At 56.4% G+C, this 16,283-nt stretch overlaps 1 protein-coding gene across 5 annotated transcripts in view; it reads right to left on the bottom strand.

The window, feature by feature from the left end:
• Nucleotides 1-16,283, bottom strand: part of SEPTIN9 (septin 9) — a 119,138-nt gene that overhangs the window by 53,899 nt on the left and 48,956 nt on the right. For 2 of the 5 annotated variants that reach the window (XM_082775258.1, XM_082775255.1), the window contains exon 1: nt 2,489-2,596. The exons of the other annotated variants lie outside the window; for them this stretch is intronic. In XM_082775258.1, the coding sequence (XP_082631384.1) occupies nt 2,489-2,543 (55 nt within the window). In that variant the 5' untranslated portion in view covers nt 2,544-2,596. Of the gene's footprint in view, nt 1-2,488; nt 2,597-16,283 lie in introns of those variants that run through there. 5 annotated transcript variants of the gene reach the window in all.

Here is a 16,283-nt window from a genome sequence, read left to right as displayed (position 1 = left end):
TGACCCCCTGCGGCAGGTTCCTGCAGCCCCAGCAGAGGCGAGCTTGGGAAGTCCTGGCACAACCGCAGCTGAGCCAGCGGCGCTGCCGAAGACCTGCCAGAATCTATAAAGCCCTAACTCACGTCCTGCAAAGCTTGGCAAACCGCAGACCCGACGCCGCTCTCCCCCAGCTGAAGGTGGGGAAGCCCTTGCCAGAGGAATGAGTGGGGTTAGGGCTCCCCTGAGGTGCTGCTGGCTCGGCGCGAGGTGGGCACGCTGCTGCTGCCTGGACGTGGCCATCCCCACCACAGTGCCGGGCACAAAGCCTGCTAAACTATGAGTATTTGGTACTCTTCCCTTCTCCAAAAAGGCCCCTGCATCGCCCACAGAGCTGGGGGCGATGGCAGTCATGGATGCTGCCCCTACTGCCCTACAGGCCAGAAATTAATTGCTCTGTACTTGGTACGCTGCTGAGCAGCCCAGAGGGCGAACTGAACCGTGAACCAGTCCCCAGATCCCTGCTCAAGGGCAAGGGCAGGCCTTTTTTTGGCTGCAGCTGCACAGAGCTTTCCCCAGCCTCTCCCTGCCACGAGGCACCGCGCACGGCTCAGCCTCACCAAGGAACACGCCTGGCTCAGAGCAAGCAGCCCCAGGGCTCCCCGCAGAGCCTTTACCGTACCTGAGCTGGGAATTACTCCTTCCTCGGGGATTTAAACACAACAGGGGCAGGCAGGAGACCTGATATACACAGCTATAACCACAGATACAACCACACCAGCAGCGCGGAGCCCTGCGTGGGGACGCTCCCCAGCCCCCAAAGAGGGGTCATGACCATCCCCGTGAGCCCTGGGGCAACAACCCCACGGACATTTGGGCTGCTCCCTGTCCCCGTTCCCCTTGGCCCCGGCCTTCCTACAGGATGTGGCTTCCCTCGGCCTCCCGCTAACCCTCCGCCCCCACCCCGGCGCTGCGGCGGAGCTGGGGGCGGCACAAAGGGGTGTCAGACGGGGCTGCGTTTTAGGACGAGGGCACCCCAGAGCCCCGGAGCAGCCCGCTGACACCCCAGCCCTGCCACCCGTTTCCTGCCCAACCTGGAAGAGGAACCGCGGGGCTTTCAGCTTCCTCATCTGCCCAGCAGGAAAAACAACACTTCGCTCCTCTGCGGAAGGCAAGAAGGAGCGAGGCAGGAGGCGGTGAAGCTGCCTCAGCCTATGGCAACGCACACGGCCCCTGGACAAGCTTTCATCGCGGCCCCCCGATCCCTACGACTTTTTTTTTGTTTTTTTTTCTTTTCTAAAAGCCGCTGCACGGAGCTCGCCTTGGGTCGCTGCCAGGACGCGGGAGTGCATGCGTGCAGGGACGCTGCTGCTGCTGCTTTTCCACAACTCCGCTCTGGAAGATGAGCTCCCCCCAAACCACCCCCTCGCTGCCTGCTCCAGGCAAATCCCCCTCTCTCCTCTCGCCTGCCTCTCCCCGGCTGGCAGCAGCACCCTCTCCACAAACCCATTTTCTCGTCCCTTCCCCAAAAACCCAGGCCAAGAGCCGCAGCCGCCTGGGTTGCCGGCATCATCCCCTGCAGCTCGCCGGGGACTGCAAGGAGATACCCCAGCGGGGAGCGGTGCAGCGCTAGCAGGCAGCTGGAGCCGTGCCACAGGACAAACCCAAAGCTTTCTGCCGCAGGCAGCTCCCGCTACGGCCGTTGTTGTAGCTCAGACTCGGTACCCACGGCGCAGCTTGCATCCAAAAATCAGGGAACCGACAGAAAGGCCAGCGCCGGGGGATCCACAAACTTTTCACTGCGTCACGCGCGCGTCCTTGGCTGAAAACCCACCGAAAGCAAGGGGGAAAGGCAGGAAAGCGAAGCGTCCCGCAGGACCTGCGTTAGCAGCCGGCAGCGGGGCGCAGTGCTGCTCCAGACAAAGCCACAGAGCCGAGGCAGAGCCGAGCACGAGCCCGTCCCCGTTCCCCCTTCCCGGCCCTGCTGAGCCCCACGGCTGGACCTGCACAGCTGGACCCACACAGCTGGAAACGCACAGCTGGGATCACACAGCTGGAAGCTCCGGGGGGCTGCAGGGGATGGGATGGGGACAGGAAGGGCTGTGGGACCCCAATAGGACTGTGGGACCCCAGGGAGAGCTGTGGGACCCCGATAGGGCTGTAGGGTCCTTGGGGAGGGCTGTGGGATCCTGGTAGTGTTGTGGGACCCCTGGGACAGCTGTGGGGCTCCAGTAGGGCTGTGGGGTCCCGGGTAGGGCTGTAAGACCCCAACAGAACTGCATGGTCCCAGTAGGGCTGTGGAACCCCAGGAGGGCTGTGGGGTCCGGGGAAAAACTAAAGGCTCCCTGTAGGGCTGTGGAGTCCCGGCCAAAACCGTAGGACCCCAGGCAAATCTCGGAAGTCCCCGCCGACCACGACGAGTCCAAAACCCTACAAAAACCCCGCTGACCCCCAACTTTTCCCCGTTCCACCCCCTCTAACCCCCCCCTCTTCCCCCCCCCAATTCCTTTACCTTCAAAGTCGGAGATGATGCCCTCGAGCTGGGCGTTGACGGCCGGGTCTCCCATCCCTGCCCGCTGCCTCCCGCGGCCGAATGAATGGCGGAGACCGAGCGGCAGCCGCCGCCTCCCCCCTCCCCGACCCCCCCCCAAGCCACCCCCAGCCCCGGGCCCGCTGCCACGGCCCGGCCCGGCCCGGCCCGGCCCGCCCCACGCCGCCCACTGGCTGCTCGCACAGCCCGTCAGCACGGCCCGCCCCAAAACGGGGGGGGTCTCCGAGGGGTTGTCCCATAGAGAGTGGGGCTGGGGGAGACGGGTTAGGGGGCCTTAGGGGGCTGGGGAAGTGGGGCGGGGGTCTTGGGGTCTCGGGGCTGCCCCACACGCACGCAGCCCCCGTGGGGAGGGGGTGTGGGGGTGCTGGTGGGGTGGGTGAAGGGGGGGGTTGGCTGCTGGAGGTGACTTTTGGGGGTCCTGAGTAGGGCTTTGGAGGGCCCTTTGCTGGCCCCAAACTGGGCTTCAGAGGTCCCTTTGCTGGCCCGAAGCAGGGCTCCTCCTGAGGTCCTTTCACTGGCCATAAACAGGAGTCCAGAGGTCCCTTTGCTGGCCCTAAACAGGACTGTGGAGGTCCCTTTGCTGGCCCTAAGCAGGACACTGCTAGAGGACCCTTCACTGGCCCCCAGCAGGGCTCCTCCCAGGATCCCTTCACTGGCCATAAACAGGATTCCAGATACACCCCTTCGCTGGCCCTAAACAGGGCTCCTCCCGAGGTCCCTTCACTGGCCATAAAGGGGAGTCCCGAGGTCTCTTCACTGGCCCTAAGCAGAGCTCCTCACAAGGTCCCTTCACTGGCCATAAACAGGACCCCAGAGGTCCCTTCACTGGCCCTAAGCAGGGCTCCAGATGCCCCTCTTCTGGCCCTAAGCAGGGCTCCTCCCGAGGTCCCTCCCAGCCCGCAGTGGCTGCCACCAGCAGTGGCACCCTCACCAAGCCACCCCCAGCTGCTGGGTCACACCAGGGATGCTCTCAAGCACCCTCTAAATCCTTCTTAATCCCACAGCCCTGCAGCTCCCCCAGTCCTCCTCTTTGTTCTCAAACCCGAAGCAGGGCGCTAAGTGGCAGCAGGTACCCAGCACTACCAACCCCAGGCCGCCTCCGCAGCTCTGGAAAATCACCACCAACACAACCAGGGAGGCTGGGGGCCTGCCCCGAGCCCCGCAGCACTAAAAACATCTCCCTCTGACCCAAAACACCAAGGCACGCGGCAGTTCCAGGCACCGACACGAGCCCCTTCCATGCACATCAGCCCGCTCGCCACGTCTCACCCTCTCTGGGTTTCTGCATCTCTGCTCGTCATCGGATGTTTCTCCCCTCCCACGTCGATTCACATTTTGCCCTCTTGACCCTCTCTTTTTATCCTCCCCACCCCACGCTTTTGTAACCTCATTTAAAAGCGATGATACCCCTGAAAATGCGTCCAGACACATCAACAGGAAAAGCACCATTAATGGGCTTGGATTTTACTCCACCTGGGGCAAACCGTAAAGAAACGCTATGCAAAGCAGTGGTACTGCTACCGTACACCACTGCCGAAAGTGCATGCTTCATCACATGTGTCATACTCTTAATTTTACAGCCCTCCCACCTCCAAAGAAGTCTGCAGACACCACAGGCTCTCCAATAGTGTATGTGAACCAGAAAATGAAACCAACAGTGCCAATTTCCCAGACTCAAGAAATTCCATGTTAAAAAAATAATAATAATAATAGAAGAATAGAAGGCCAGGTTTTACATACTGGTAATAGCTTGAGGTTTTAATACACAGAAAGGCATTATTTTAAAACATGAGAACTGTTCAGCCAGCCTTGAGAACGCACCTTTAAAATAGAGGTATGGTATTCTAAGGCAGAGGCAGTGGTTTTCTTCTGCTTTCACAAAGAAAAGTGCTCAGCTCTTTCATTTCTTGCATACTTGGTGATGGCAGGAACCACCATACCACAACAGTGCAGCGAGGAGCACACTTTGCACCTCCGTGCAGTTGCAGATACGGAAACGTAAACACAGCCCTGTTCGATACGCTGTCCATAAAGACACTGGTGCAAATCTCCCCGACAGTCCCACTGCCTGGACCCCTCACCTGCTCCGGATTTCCTAGAAGAGACCGAGAACCAGCCTGGATTCACAGTGGGGGCTGCAGCTCTCTGTGACGGGCTCACATCCACTCGCAGGATGGTGCCTATTGCCCTCTTACACCCGATCCCATGCTGGCTGACCTGCATCACTGGCACTGAATTTCAGATGAAAGTGGGTTTGTTTCTCTCTTGCCAAGTGCTAGCATGCAGGTCACATCCGCAGTCCATTCCAAGCGAGTAAAACATAGCTGTCGATATTTAGCCGGAGCTACCAGAGGAGTAAAAGCTGCTTTGTTAGGAGCTGTTGATGACTCCCTGGCCGGAGCTGTTACCGACATTGGGCTGTTGTGGAGGCTGTTAAGGATCATCAGTCCCTGCTGCACCCTCATCACAAGGCTCCAGAAAGAGTTTAAAAGGGAAAAATGAACTCATCAAGACAAACTCAAAAGCAATACTGTAAAAAAAAAAAAAAAAAAAAAAAAAAAAAAAAAAAAAGATAGGGCCAATGTTAGGAAGGACTGAGCACACTTTAATGTTCAGAGTCTCTCCCCTGTAACCATCACAAGATTCAGCATCAGGCCTGCTGCTCGGAGCTTGGTGGCACCCTCTGCACCACATCCCATGGGGAACGTGTGGCACAGTGATGGGGACTGTTTCTGAGGCCCACTGGAGGTAATAAGAGGTAAAATTCCCAAGACACCAGTGAGGAAGCTCAAAGCTTTCCAGCAGAAGAGTTCAGGCAGTTTGGTTTGGTTGCTGTGCCACTCCGCAATCACCCTGGATCTAATATCTGCTGCTAATAAAGGTTTTAGCAAGCCAACAGGCCTGGAGAAGAGCCCCAAGAAGTGTCAAGTAATAACCCGACTATTAGAGTTCATTTTCATTACAACAGGCTGCCAGGAGGGTAAATATTGCACCCATGCGCACCTAAGGCACTGAGCTGGGGAGTGGAAGATGGAAAAGCAGCATGACTAATCGCGGGGATATCCAGAGTTCTCACAGTAAATATTTAAAGCAGGGAGGTGTGTAACCAACTCACCCCACAGACCGTAACCCCAGCGCCTGCTACGCGGTGAAGGAGCGGGCTTTCTGGGGGACACAAGCCTGTCCTCCTCTCTCCTGGAGACTTTCATGCACCTTTATCTGATTTAGCCACTGCTAGAGGCTTTGCAAGACTAAAAAAATCACTTCCTCATCCAGCCCACATGTAACAACCAAATAGCACATCATCTACTTTGCTAGCCACCTCCTGAACCCCAAAGCTTGTGCTGAGCTGAGGTGCCGGGCAGGCAGGCAACCCTGGCAAGAGAGCACGGTCCCAACGGGACGGAGCATCCACCTCCCTGCAGCTCCTTCCTGGGGCTCCCCAGCAGCCCCTCGGAAGCACGTGTGGCACTGCTCATCCCAATTTAGCTTCGGCAAGGCCCTGCTTTGCCCTTGCCTGGCAGATGGCAGAGATTAAGGACCCTGAGCCTGCTGCTGACACTCCCACACTCAGCACGTCACCCACCTTCCTCCTGCTAAGTGAATCGGGTCCTGTTCCTTCTGTCCTCCGGGGCAGGTGTTTTCTTTGGCCTCTTAGTCATTTATTCAGCTTTGCTGCTCCTTTGTCCCAGCTTTCCACAAGTGTTTGTTGATGGATTTGCTTTTAAAACAGGGTGCAAACACCGTATACTTAGGTTGTGCTCAGTGCAAATCTCTCGTGCTGGCTGCTCCCTTGCTGACACAGTCAAGGGCCTCACTCAGGTTGATAAACCACGGGACTCACCTGGAGTTCCCTGCTAGCTGGGACCCCCAGAACATCTCACACAGTAACTGCTGCCCCAGACACGATTCCTGTTTACAAACCACCGGCTGCAGGAGGGTTTGAAGTGGCCCTGCTCACCACGCTACAGCTCCTGGTTTCCTCACCAACCCAGACCACCGAGGGCACCGACTGCCCAGCCCTCCTTCTTCCACCGTCACTGCTCTTCAGATGAGCAGCAAGCTTCCTGCAAAGCTGTTTTGCTGGCCTAGAAGTGATTTCCTGTCCCGAAAACACAGCCTGTGAAATCTGCTGATCAGTCACCCAGCTCAAAGTGGCACGATGCCGCGATAGCTGGCAAGAAACCTCAACCCTTGTCCCTGTGGCACCATCCCTGTGCTGCCACTAGTGGATGGAGGGCTATTGTCCTGACTTTTTAAATGTTTTTCTCCAAACTTTTCTTCCACAGCCTCTTTCTCCCAGGCTGGTGAAACCCCAGCAAGGCAGCTGCACTTCCCAGCACAGGTTTTGGTAAAGGCTGTGCCAAATGGGAGGAAAAAAAAAATGTCTTTTTTTTTTTGGAGAGGGAAGGCACTGGCATAACAACATCCCTCATCAGGACAGGTGAGGGCAGACAGGGGACTTTCCTATCCACGCACAAACTTTGAGCAGCACTGTACCGTCTGCTCGCAAGCTGCAGGTTTTGGGGCAGATTTTCTTCCTCCCACAAGCCGAGGTTTTTCTGAGCAGCTCTCTTATCATTCTCAAAATCTGCTGCAGTAATGAGCATCAGACTTGGTCAGACGAGGTGGCATGAGTCACTGTGGCTGCATGAATCAAATTACCTAGTTCACAAAAGCCAGTAATTCATCCCCAGCATCTTCCTTTTCCTCCTCCTGTTTTAATTAGAAAACAGAGCTCTTTATAACTGTGGCCGCTTCTAATAAAATGCTTGGAGACTTTCTGACCAAAAGTACCAGGCAGGAGCAGCTAAACACTGTCATTAACTACCTAATGCTTCTTTTGAGAATCCAATATCTTTTCTTGCTGCTGATGGAGGATGAAATGCCCTTCCCAGCCTTTTCAGGTTGGTGTTACGTGTAGGTGGAGGCTCTCATGGCAGCAGCCCCCACCACCCACATCTCCACAGCATCATTTCGTCCCTAAGCACAGCACAGCGCTGCTAGCAGCTCCTCTCAGACGGGCAGCACCAATGCAGGATAACATCCAGAAACAAAGGCATGACAACCCACACAAGGCAGATTTTGGAGGAGAGGGAATGGCAAGTCACACCTTTCTAACCAAATAAATAAAATTTAAAAAGCTCTTGCAACTGCTTTCCCTTCCACTCGTGTGCTCCCTGCAGCTTCTGAGTTCCTGTGCTTCTGCTCAAAACCATTTTTGTTGCCAATCCCCTGTGATTGAGGTGCAACGATCACCATTTTACAGGTGGGGAAACTGAGGCACACAGCCTCCAGCACTGAGAAATGGGGAGCTGGCGAGTAATAAACTCGCAGGAGGAGCTGGCCTGGCTGGGGCGCTCGCTGGGAAGGGCAGCGTGCCTGGCAGGGGACGTGGGGGACACTGGAAGGAAACCCCGACGCTGGTTCCCATCACCTCCGCCCAGGCTTTCATGTCGATGATGCCACGAATCCAGCCCCGCTGATTACACAGGAATTGTCACAAAAAAAAAATAGTCCTTCACAAGACTTCAGACCCTTCCTGCTTCCTAAGCAGTGGGAAGTGCAGTGAGGACAGCCATATTTCAGTGCTAGTCACGCTTCCCTTCCTCTGGAAGGAAACTAAGATCATGGGAAAAGCTTAAAAAAAAAAAAAAAAAAAAAAAAAGCAGAACGGGTTTGCTGATTTGAGACTGCTGGACAATTGACTGGTTTACTAGATAAAGGAAACGCAGCCAGATCGCATCCCCCGGTGCCACAAAGCTGTGAAACCACGGCTGCAAAAACAGAGCCTGGGTGCTGCAGACCAAAAAAAAAAAAATAAAAAAAATCTGGATGACTTTGGAGCCTGGAAAACAGAAACAGATGAAATCTGGAAGAGGGACTGAAGGTCAGTACCTAAAGGGTTTTTGGCAAAGTCTTTGCCCCCCGAGCAGAGGGAAGCAGTGGGAAGGACCTCGCTGCACTGGGGGTCCCAGCATGGCCACGAGCCACTGATGCGGTGCAGAGAAAGTGAGGGCGCTCCTAAAACGCAGTAAATTAGATACTTTCAGCAGCAAAGCGGAAATCACTAATGCTCTGTCCTGACTCATCCTGCCCACCCAGTACCGGTGAAAGCAGGCAGAAAGGAGGGCTGGGAGGGGAGGGGATGTGACCGCTGGAAACATCGCACGCGGATGCGCCGCAGGGAAGAGGTGTTGCGGGCAAAGATCACCGTCACCAAGGGAACAAAAAAAAAAAAACAATCCAAACCCAAACAGGGCCAGGGCATAAACAGGTCGGTAAGAGCTGCAGGCTGGAAATTAGAGGAAGATTTTTAACAGCCAGTAATGGGAGCAATAGCAGGACTTGCACAAAATCAAGGGGGCAAAAAGTGAAACAGTTTTCGAGGTGGGGCACAGCCGGCCCTAGGAAGGAATGAGGCACGGTGCCCACGGCAGCAGGCGTATGGGGACAGAGATGTCCCCCTGCCACCGGCTGGAGCACAGGGTCCCCAGCACGCTGGTGGAGAGGGCTGGGAGCCTGCAGTGCCTGGGAAGGGAAGGGAAGCGCAGTTCTCTGGTGTTGATTAAGCGGCGGGGGACGCCTGCATGGGAAGGAAATGGGAAGAGGGTCAGGAATTGCATCTGCCTGAGCCTCACACGGGGAAAACAACCCCAGCCTCTTGGCCTTGCTCTCCTCGTTTATTTTCAGGTTAGTCTTTCTTAAGAAAAGGGGAGGTACAGTGGTTTAGGATCCAAGAAGCAAACCTACTTAATTACTTCAACTATTAAATAAAGTATTAATTATTAACCACTCCATTTTAATATTAAGACCAAAGAGGCATGAAGGCCCGGTTGCGTGACAGCACAGACGTTTTCATGGAAACGAGAGGCTTCAGAAACCTTGCTCACCCCCTGGCGAGTTCAACACACGCATGGCATGGCGAGTTCCCCACTGCTTGCTTGTGGGGTGCCCCCTGCTCCAGAAGGATTCAGGGTTCCTGCTCCCAGAGGTAGAGAAGCGCCCCCAGGCATTTCCACCATACATGCACTACAGTGGGTGCAAGGTAAAAAGGGGGAGGCAAGCATCAGCCTCATATTGAACCCCTCAGAAACAGGCTTCTCCATTTCTGAAAGCTTCCTGGCAGTCCCTAATTCGGGAAAATTTGCAGGAAGGGGTGAGTGGGCAGAGCCGCGTGCACGCACTCGGCTGCAGACCCGTGTCCCATGCTTTTGTAGCCACCGCCGTTTTCTACTGCCTGCTCGCGACCTTTCCGACCCCAAACTTTCCAGTCATAAATACGCCAGCGAATGGCAGGAAACTTGCTTTTCTGATACTTCTCCCCTGCTTCTCAGCGAGCCGTGTCCGGCAGCTCACACTCCCTGTGCCAGCCCCCGGCCGGCTCTCCCGGCTCCTCCGAGATATTTCAGGCACGCAGCAAAATCTGCCGCAGCACAAAGACCCTAAAAACTCACGGCCAAGGCTCAGGAAGCAACGCGAGCCGCGGATCAGGCCTCGGGGGCAGCTGCGCCTCCCGAGTTCCCTTGGTACCATCAAAGATTATATTATTATTATTATTCTTTCTTGACGAAAAGCAGCTTGATAAGAACAATTCCCACACCGGCCGCAGCCCCACGCCCACTCGGCTTCCTCCGCGTAGCAGGGACAAAGCGCCGGGAGCTCGGCGCACAGCGCTGAGATGGGGAAGGAAGCGAGGGCAGGAGGAGAGGAACGAGGGAAAAAACTTTTCCCTCTTTTTTTCCTTTTCTTTGAAAACGGTGGTGGAGCTGCCACCGGTCCCTCTGAGAGCATGAGGCCCTGTCAGACCCCGCAGTGAGGATGCTGAGGCGCGGATCCACGCAGCGCTGAGCACCACCAGTGGCTCTCCTGTTCCCATGGCTCCAGCAGGGAGGGATGGGAAGAGGCACAAGGACACAGGGACGGGAAGGGGGCACAAGGACGCAGGCAGCACTGCCCAAACCCACTGCAGCAAGCCCACGCACACGGCAGGGCCTTTGCCTTCAGCTCCCTCTCTCAATTCACCGCAAACGCTACCAGACCTACCCGAGTTATCACCAAGATAACCCCCCCCCCAGCCAGACCCCGATAATTGCACTGGCTCCAGGGCCCCGGCAGAGCCATGGGCTGCACGTGTGAGGGAAATCCCCCAAAAGCAGCCGGGGCTGGACTGCAGCAACTCTCCTGCTGGGAAAGCAGCGCAGGGCAAAGGGGACCACAAAGGGCCCCTCTCGCCAGGCTCCCCCCAGCCCCCAGCATGCCACTTCTGCCTCCCCGACCTCTGTGACACCAGGTGCTGAAATTGCACAGTCAATTAAAAAGCAAACTATTGATCCAAACACAAGGTTTGAGGAGAATTTCCTTTTAGCCCTGTCTCCCTTTCACATGTTCAGCCACTTGTGCTTGCCCCCACCTCTCATGCACACAGCTGTGCCCACGGGCTCCCTGGCACAGAGCACTTTTTTTTTTCTTTTTCCTAAGATTAAGCCATTATCACATGATGGACTCGATGATGTTGGCACAGCCTCTTTTGCCAGGGGATGGGGTCAGCACCGAGGCTCAGGCAGGGCAGGGCACCTCGGGCTTCCTCCCACCTCTGGTGCTCCTTTCCACGAGCCCCCCTTGGCAGGAGCCGCAGCTGGCACACGCGGGTGGGAGACGCCGGGGATTTCAGCCTCCACAAACAAACGAGGATCCAAAATCAGTTCAGAGATCTGCTGCAAGCTGGCCAAAAGCAGCGTTTTGCCTTGCAGAGTTTGCCCTAGATGGAAAAGGGCCCGGGAGCGTGCTGGGGGCCGAGCACCAGCTCTGGAGCGAGGCGGCACCGAGCCAGCCCAGAGCAGCAGGAGAGGAGCAGGGGGCTCCAGCTCTGCCCAGAGCACTGTGGAGGGGGTGGAGAAAATCCCCATGGGCAATGCTCGCCAGCAAAGAGGGAGAGTAAAAATCTGGGGAGGTCCTGGAGCTGGGAGAGGTTTGGAGCAGTGTGTCACCAGCTGGACACATGCACCTGGGCAGGATGGAGGATCCAGCCTGGCGTGGGGCTGGCCGCGGGTTTTCAGCTTGCATTTGGCACCACGAGGTGCTGTCACAAGCTGATCTCTGCCCCCACGCAGAGGAAGAGGCTCCGGCCATCAGCTGTGAGCCAAAACCCCTCCCTGGGCAGGCGTACAAAAAGCTCAGGCATCATGCTGCAGGCCCCAGGACGCCTACCTCTGCTGCTTTTGTTTGTAAATGAAGATCACAGCCTCAAAATTTCCTGAACGAGCCGAGCTTGGCCCGCTCCCTTGTAGTGACAACCCAGGGCTGCTTTATCTCCACCTGCACACAGCCCGCGCTCCGCTCACACCCATGACCCCTGCAGCCAAGCCCAGCAGGGAAGAGGCCAAACACCACCTCCGATGAGCTGTGGCCACCGCCATCACACCCAAAATGAATCAGAGCAGCCCGCAACACAAAGTCCACACGGTGCCTGCACACTGCATCGCTTCCACAAGCTCCAGCCTCCCACGAACTCGGCCTCGCCGCGCTCGTTTGTTGTTCGCTCGTTTTAATTTGCACCGCTGGCACCTGTCATAGCCCAGGCGTTCCACCAGCAGAATCGAAGTGCTGTTCTTCAGGAGAAGTTCAGACGAGGGAGAAACCAAACGTGAAGTGTTTTTATGTGCAAAGGAAGGATGGGAGGAAGGAGCTGCCTGCATTAAGCATCAGCCCTGTTCGGCAGGGACTGTCAGTGTCTGTAAGCTCAAGGGTGCTGTTCCTCCCAGACGAGGAATCACAGGGCTGACCGATACAGCTGGCATTTATGTTAACGCACGGGAGTAATCTGCCAGACCTGAGCGCTGTCTCTACATACCTTCCTCCTCCCCCTCCTCCAGAAAAATCCCCGCACCCCGCAGTACTCCAATTTGGCTGGTTTAACGACCAGACAACATTCCTCGGAGTCGAATAAAACTGCCCTGCTGCCTGGATCCTGCGCCCGGGTCAGTGCTGAGCCCTCCTCGGCAGGAACACGAGCCTCCAAGCATCAGCAACACCTCCCACACGGGTCCTCCATCACCCGCAGCTGCGCCCAGGGCTCGGCGCGGCTGCCGCCGGCTCTCCATTCAGAGCTGCACATCTCCTGCCAGGGGCACCTCGCGTCCAAAGTCTGCAGCTACGGCCCCGCCGCTGCCAGCAGTTTCCAAACCAGACTTCTCCACAATGCCTGCTTACAACTCGGGAGCGCGGTGCCTGCCAGCTGGAGGGCTGACAGGGCCCTCACACAGCACAGAGCAGCGCTCAGGGCGCAGAGCAGCCCGGGGCAGCTCAGACAAAGGGTCCTGACCCGCTGCAGCAGCAGGGCCGGGCTGTGCCCATCCTCACAATGCCTGCACCAGCCCCCAAGGGCTGGGGCAGCTCGGCGAGGGATGCAGAGGTGCTGCCAGGGGCACGTTCACACGCAACTCCAGCAAAACAGGTGCCATGGAAGCAGCTCGCGGCTGGGCTGCACATAAAGCAGACAATTACTGGGAGAAAAGAGCACCCAGTTGTTCCCCTGCCAGCCTGCAGATGGATTTAAGGCACACGGGAATTGGACCTCCGGGCCAGGCACTGCTTTGGCCAAACGCCGCCTCCTTCACTGGCCGCCGGGAGCGCCCCTGGCAGCACAGTAAAAGAAGTATTTAGCAAACTCGCTTGAGAAATCTTGAGGATGATGAGCTATTTTGCAGCCAAGCTTCACATAAACATGTTGATAATGATGTTAGCATCAGCGCTGGTGATGAGCACGGCTGCACGGCAACAGCAACTCTCTGTCCGCTTCAAGAAAGCCTCTTTCTTGCAAGGCACATGTTGAATCCAAGATCTGCGTCTGCTGCCAGCCACATTCATACCAAAATCTGCTCACCTCATATATCTTCTATACATCCCCAGACTGAGGTAAAGGGGTAGCAGAATTGCAATTTTCTCACTGCTTTTGGTGCTGTTGTAGAGGACACAGCTGCACCCTGCTGCCACCCTGGGCGCAGAGGCCAGGGGACATCCCAGCACCTGAAGCCAATGTCACCTTTTGCTCGCCGAAGCCCTGCTGCACACTGGGCACCTCATGGGGAAAGGCCAGCCCGAAGCTGCAGACAAGGAACGGCCTCACCAACAGCCCTGTGCTGCTCAGGAGCTGAGATACAAACACACCAGCTACAGCATCGGATCAGCCCAACCTTCTGGGAGCAATGCATGGTTTGGGACATGTGGCTTTGAGCCCCATGGGTGCAGTCACAGAATAAAGCCTGCACGCTCATCCCCGGAGGATCAGCCTTGGCACAGCCATCCCACTGAGTCACAGCACTCAGCAGCCTTGCTGCCTGCTCGAGAAAACTCGGGCTTGATCACCTCCTCGCTGCAGCCAGCGGCTGATCAGCTGCCAGCCCCGAGCCGAGCAGCCCTGTGCCGCCTGCAGTCGGCTGCACAAACGCACGAGAAGCTGCCGCAGACACCAAAGGCTCGTCCTAGCAGAGGAGACCAACTCCTGTTGAAGCACCTGAAGACATTTCATTAAGTTCAAAGCAGCAGCCAACCCTCCTCAGTTATTGCTACCACCCTACACCACTCAGACGCGCTGACCGGTTACAACCTGCCATGATTCTCATGGTCATTCCCGTGCAATAATTAACATTTTATTAAAACTCTGGAGCGAGCACTCCACAGCATAATGAAAACTTGTGCCTTCCACAGCAAAGAGCCGGGATCTGTGCGCAGTACAAGCCCTGCAAAGTCTTCCCCATCCGCTTGGAAGGCACAAAGGCGTGGGAGTTGAACAAGGATCAGTATTATCCACTAAACCACAGGATGAGCTTGCAGGAACTGGCAGGCTGGATTGCTTCCAGTAGCTAAAGAAGGCAAATAGTCCAGCCCAGCTCTCTCATGCCAGATATGCCGAGTATCTATGGTCTTAAGAATGCGACGACAACCCATCCCCATCCTGAGAACCAGACAGCTCCTTCAGCACACCCCTCGCAGTGCATCTGCTCAGAGGCAGGGCAGCGCTAACGAACTTAATTTTCCTGAATTAGGCATTTAAAAGGCAGATTGAACGCAGCGCTTTCCTTCTATGTCTAACAGTCTTCTGGCTCACAGGGAAAAGAGCTGGCAAAACTCAAGGAAGGCTGGCAGGGAACGAAGTGAAATAAAACCCCGTCTTGTAAGGAGACAGCAATGGGAGCAGGCACAAGCCCTGCGCAGAGGCACGGCCGGGGGTTGCCGGGAAGGTCTCAGGGGAGGTGGAAGGGGCACGGCGCTCACGCTGTGGTTAAGCAACAGGATGGTTTAGCCAGGGGTGAACCGGGCTTCTTCCAGGGAAAACGTCCCAAGCCAACCATGGTTAGAGGTGTCCCACACCAGCTGGGGCTTCCTGCAGAGCTTCTGCTCCCCAAATGGGGACCTTTTTGCAGCTCCCTCGTTAGCGCTCCTGATCTTTTACAAGACAGTGACTCTATCTTTCGGCCTCATCTGAGGACTGGATGCCTTTTTCCTATCACAAGGACTCCCCCATTGTACACCAGTCACCCCAGGATGAATTTCCTGCCCCAGCAGTCAGACCTGTTAGGCATTCGCAGGGTGTGCTTGGTCGTCATTTCCCTTTGGGGCCTCTCCTGGGGGAACCACACACACCGGCAGGTCCCCTAGGAACAGCCATGGTGTCACCCCAGAGCAGAGGGCCACAGTCACATTTTGAGGACAACAAAATCTCCAAGTCTGGCAATGAGAAAGCCCCACAACGCGTTATCTGTGCTTTTGCTTCCTTTCCCTTCCAACCTTCACACCCAGAGCTGGGAGCTCCTCGCAGCCAAGCCTGCGCTCAGCGAGTGCTTTCTCAGCGTGAGAGCCAAGAGGAGCCCCCGTGGATTACCCCCCGGGGCTCCATTTGTCATCAAAAATCAGCGTGTCAGAAATCGCTAGAAGGGCAAGGGGCTGTTATTCACGGCCCAGATTTATTGTCACCCTCCTTCCCCAGGGCCCCTGGAAACACGTGCCAGATCCCAGCGTCTGGCTTCAAGGCAGAGCCACGAAAGCAGCTCCAAGCCCGCGTGCTGCTCCTCCTCTGTCCCGCTCCACCCAGCCCCCAGAAGCTCCCAGAGGTGCGGCATCCTCCCCGGCCTGCCAGCGCAGAGATAAACACGACTCCTACGCTTTCATGGAGAGGAAAACCTGATGGTGGTGCCTGTGGTGCCGCAGATGTGCGGGTCAAGCTCCTGCAGCATCCTGAACTGGTGGAAAGTTGCATCTGCAACAGGGGTTTAGGGAGGCGCGGGAGTTGTCAACAGAAATAAGAGGCATGGGACTTCAGGTGGAGCCACACAAGGAAGCCAAAACTCCTGGGGATGAACTTTGCTGTGCCTGTTGGCTTGATCCTCCTGCTACGCCTGAACCTACAAGACAATTGTGCATCCCCAGGTACTCCTGAGGAGCATGGATGCTGCACAGCTTGGCTTTCTTGGCACCTTTCCTGCTGGATTTCTGTAGGTCTGGACTGTCATAGAACCATAGCATGGTTTGGGTTGGAAGGGACCTTAAAGACCACCTCGTTCCAACCCCCCTGCCTTGGGCACGGGCACTTCCCACCAGCCCAGGCTGCCCCCAGCCCCATCCAGCCTGGCCTCAGGCACCACCAGGGATGGGGCACCCACAGCTTCTCGGGGCAGCCTGGTGCCTCACCACCCTCTTGAGGAAAGAATTTCTTCCTAATGTGTAACCTGCTCCTACACCCCCTAGTTTAAAGCTG

Source organism: Aythya marila, assembly GCF_965140915.1.
Source record: "Aythya marila genome assembly, chromosome: 18".
NCBI lineage: Eukaryota > Metazoa > Chordata > Aves > Anseriformes > Anatidae > Aythya > Aythya marila.
This window is presented reverse-complemented; position numbering and strand designations above follow the sequence as displayed.